Source organism: Gregarina niphandrodes (assembly GCF_000223845.1).
Source record: "Gregarina niphandrodes unplaced genomic scaffold scaffold00004, whole genome shotgun sequence".
NCBI classification, from domain to species: Eukaryota; Apicomplexa; class Conoidasida; order Eugregarinorida; family Gregarinidae; genus Gregarina; species Gregarina niphandrodes.
The window spans coordinates 216,353-219,576 of record NW_011645775.1 but is presented as its reverse complement, the minus strand read 5'-3'; the positions used below and the strand labels follow the sequence as shown (position 1 = coordinate 219,576).

The 3,224-nt window shown below is 55.8% G+C and overlaps 2 protein-coding genes across 2 annotated transcripts; both read left to right on the top strand.

Moving 5' to 3' along the window:
• Window positions 1-303: 303 nt before the first annotated feature.
• Window positions 304-981, top strand: GNI_030520 (putative transmembrane protein; the record flags this gene model as incomplete). Its single annotated transcript, XM_011130847.1, has 1 exon — window positions 304-981. A coding segment is annotated over one exon (678 nt), but the record flags the coding sequence as incomplete, so codon positions are not given.
• Window positions 982-1,114: 133 nt separating this feature from the next.
• Window positions 1,115-3,183, top strand: GNI_030510 (putative dynamin-like protein; the record flags this gene model as incomplete). Its single annotated transcript, XM_011130846.1, has 2 exons — window positions 1,115-1,352; window positions 1,451-3,183. 2 exons carry the CDS (start codon window positions 1,115-1,117, stop codon window positions 3,181-3,183), a joined length of 1,971 nt encoding a protein of 656 aa, XP_011129148.1.
• Between the last annotated feature and the right edge of the window lie 41 nt (window positions 3,184-3,224).

The window sequence follows — 3,224 nt, the reverse complement described above, 5'->3', positions numbered from 1 at the left end:
CGTCTCCTCTGCGACCTCGGCGGCGCCCCTAGCGAGGTCCTACCCGGCGCCGAAGTCTGCGATGCAGAACACACCGTCCGAGAACTAGCCGTGCTCCCCAACGACGACCTCGCCGCTGCCGAAGCTGCCGCCGAGGCCGCCAGACAATCCAACCACGCGGCTGGCTCCTCCGCCTCCTTACCTGGCACCCCAGTGGGGGCCACCTCTGTGGCTGCCTCAGTGGGGGCTAGCCCAGTGGCGACCAATTCAGGAGTATTGGTGACGGGGCCGATGGAGGCGACTCGACACAGTGTGCTGTTGCAGCCGTTGCCGCGGCACCCGTACCACCGGCGAGAGCGCGCAGTAACGATCTTGCTGAGTTCGCCGACGGGGCTGGTGCTGAGTCTGCCGGACGGGCAGGTGGTGGGGGAGGAGGTGACGGTTCCGGTGAGTGCCGAGCCGGTGTGGTTGGCGCTGGAAGTGACGCTGGTTGACACGAACGCGCGCGTTATCGAGCGGCCGCCTGGACTGCCAGTGGATTATCTGTCTTCTGACAGCAGCGTGGCGGCGTTGGTGAGCGAGGACGGGCAGCATCGGCTGCGCGTGAACGCCCAACGTCCTGTCACCGCTGCTCTCACAGTCAGTGTGGGCGGGCGCACACACGTGTGCAAAACTTTCCGAGTCCGGGTCGTCCCCGAAGAAAAGAGTGCTCCAGGCAGCGCCGCAACCCATCCCACGGTTGCCGCGAGCAACGCCACGACGACTTCCCCTCAACTACACCCCGCAGTCATGCGCTGGATCCGAGGCCTCGTCCTCGGCTCCATCATTGCACTCCTCGCCCTCTTTGCCATCCCCCCTCTCGCCGTCCGACCTCGCCGCCTCGCTCAACCCAAGTCTGCGGCCGCCGCCGGCCGTCCCCACGACGACTGGCGTCGAGCCAACGAAGCCAGCGACCTTCGCGCTCGCCGGGCCGGGAACTTTTTCCAATTCACCAACCAATAGCTAGCGCCATATCCCCTCACACCACAGTAGGGAAATTGTGGGGAAGTCGCACTCCACGCTCTCCTCGGTCAACTCGAAGACTTTATGCTGGGGTGGGGCTGGGTCGGCGGTAATTTGGAGAGGGGTGGAAATTATGGAAGAGCCAGTGGGCGTGTATCAAAACTTGCGCAAGCTGATCAGTGTTGTCGACGAGCTTCGGGATGTGGGGCTGCAGCAGTACATTGAGCTTCCTCGGATTGCAGTGGTGGGCACACAGTCCGCGGGAAAGTCAAGTGTGCTGGAGGGGATTGTGGGCATGGACTTTTTGCCCAGGGGAGACGGCGTGGTTACACGAAGGCCGCTGGAGTTGCGACTAGTTCACTCCCACAACGGTACGTCCCCCCCAGTCCTTGCTGAGTTGGATGGTAACCTAGTTGGTCACTTAATTGGTCACGGTTGGTTGGTTGGTTATCAGTATATGTGTGTGCAGGTGAAGAGAAGACGTATGCTGTGTTTGATGGGGATAACAAACAGGAGAAGATCTACCAAATGGAAGAAGTGCGGCGGCGTATTGAGCGGCTAACTGACGAAATAGCGGGAAAGAACAAGGGTATCGTGGACATTCCGATTGTCTTACGTATTTGTGGTCCGGAGTGTCCCGACCTAACGTTGGTGGATTTGCCAGGGATTACGCGAGTGCCACTGAAGAACAGCGACCAGACGGACGATATCGAGCGTTTAACCCGTGAGATGGCATCTCGGTATGCGGAAGACCCACGGACGATAATACTGGCTGTGATTCCGGCGAACCAGGACATCAGTACCAGTGACGCTCTGCAGCTCGCGCGACGAGTGGATCCCCGAGGAGTTCGGACAATTGGCGTGATCACCAAGCTGGATTTAATGGACCAGGGGACCAATGGTGCGCGGATGATCATGGGTGAAGAGGTACCACTCCGTCTCGGGTACATTGCGGTCAAAAACCGAAGTCAGGCAGATATTTTAGGCGCAAAATCTGTCAAGGCGTCGGCAGAAGATGAACTGAAGTTCTTCAAGACTCACCCCGCCTACAAAAACATGCCACCACAGCTCTTCGGTATGCGGAGTCTCATTGACAAACTCACCAAAATATTGTACAGACATATACGCAACTTCCTGCCACAAATAAAATCCGAGATCATCTCCAGACTGCGCGAACTCAAACAGCGACTCAGCGAACTCGGAGAGGGCGTGCCCACTGAAGCCTCAGATAAAACCCAACTCGTTTGGGGCATGATCAATGACTACTGCGACGTATTCAGCAATACCATCCGGGGCAAATATGACAAACGCTTGGCCAACTATGTCGACCAAGACACCAATGTACAGTGCGGCGGCGCCTTCATTAGAGGCATATTCTCCAGCCTCCTAGATGACTATACCGGAGGACAAGGCATAACCGCCGACATGACGGACGCGGATATAGATCAAGCCATCAGAATGCATGAAGGAGATTCCTTACCCGGATTTCCGACGCCGGATACTTTTGAGTTCCTAATCCTGCCTCACCTCATGAAACTGCAATATCCTGTATTAGAATGCCTCGACCAGGTTGCTGGCGCTCTTGACCAACTTTTAGATCGACTTAGCGCACGCGTGTTTGCGCGCTTTCCTGCGCTCGGAAACGAAGTTCTGGAATTGTCGCGCTCTCTCCTAGAAAAAGAGAAGGACAAGACAAAGCAGATAATTGAGTATGTCGTCAACGCCGAAATGGGGTATATGTTTACCAATGATGACAGCTACTTGAGCGTCCATGCATCGTTACTGTCTGCCAACGCGCCGCAGAACCCCAATACGGTGCCAAACCAGCAGCCACCGACCCAGAACAAGACTACGTGGTTTGGACCGCAGATGCAGCAAACTGTCCAAGCAGTAAACAACTGCTTGTGGAATGAGCGCAGAACTCAATATTCTGCAACATTCTTAGCCGAGATTAGAGGCAGACTAAATGCTTATTTCAACATTGTGCTTCGGAACATAAGGGATACGATACCAAAAACTATCGGGTACTTCTTAGTGAGAAGAACCCAGGAAACGCTCCAATACGAGCTATATACTTCCCTCTCCAAGGCGGATCTTCAGGATAGTCTACTGGGGGAGCCCCCGCACGTCACTGAAGAGAGAGCCAGCATTAAGAAACAGATGTCGGTCCTAAACCAGGCAAATACCGTGCTGCAAAAGTAATATCATCCCCCCCCTCCATATCATCCCCCCCCTCCATATCA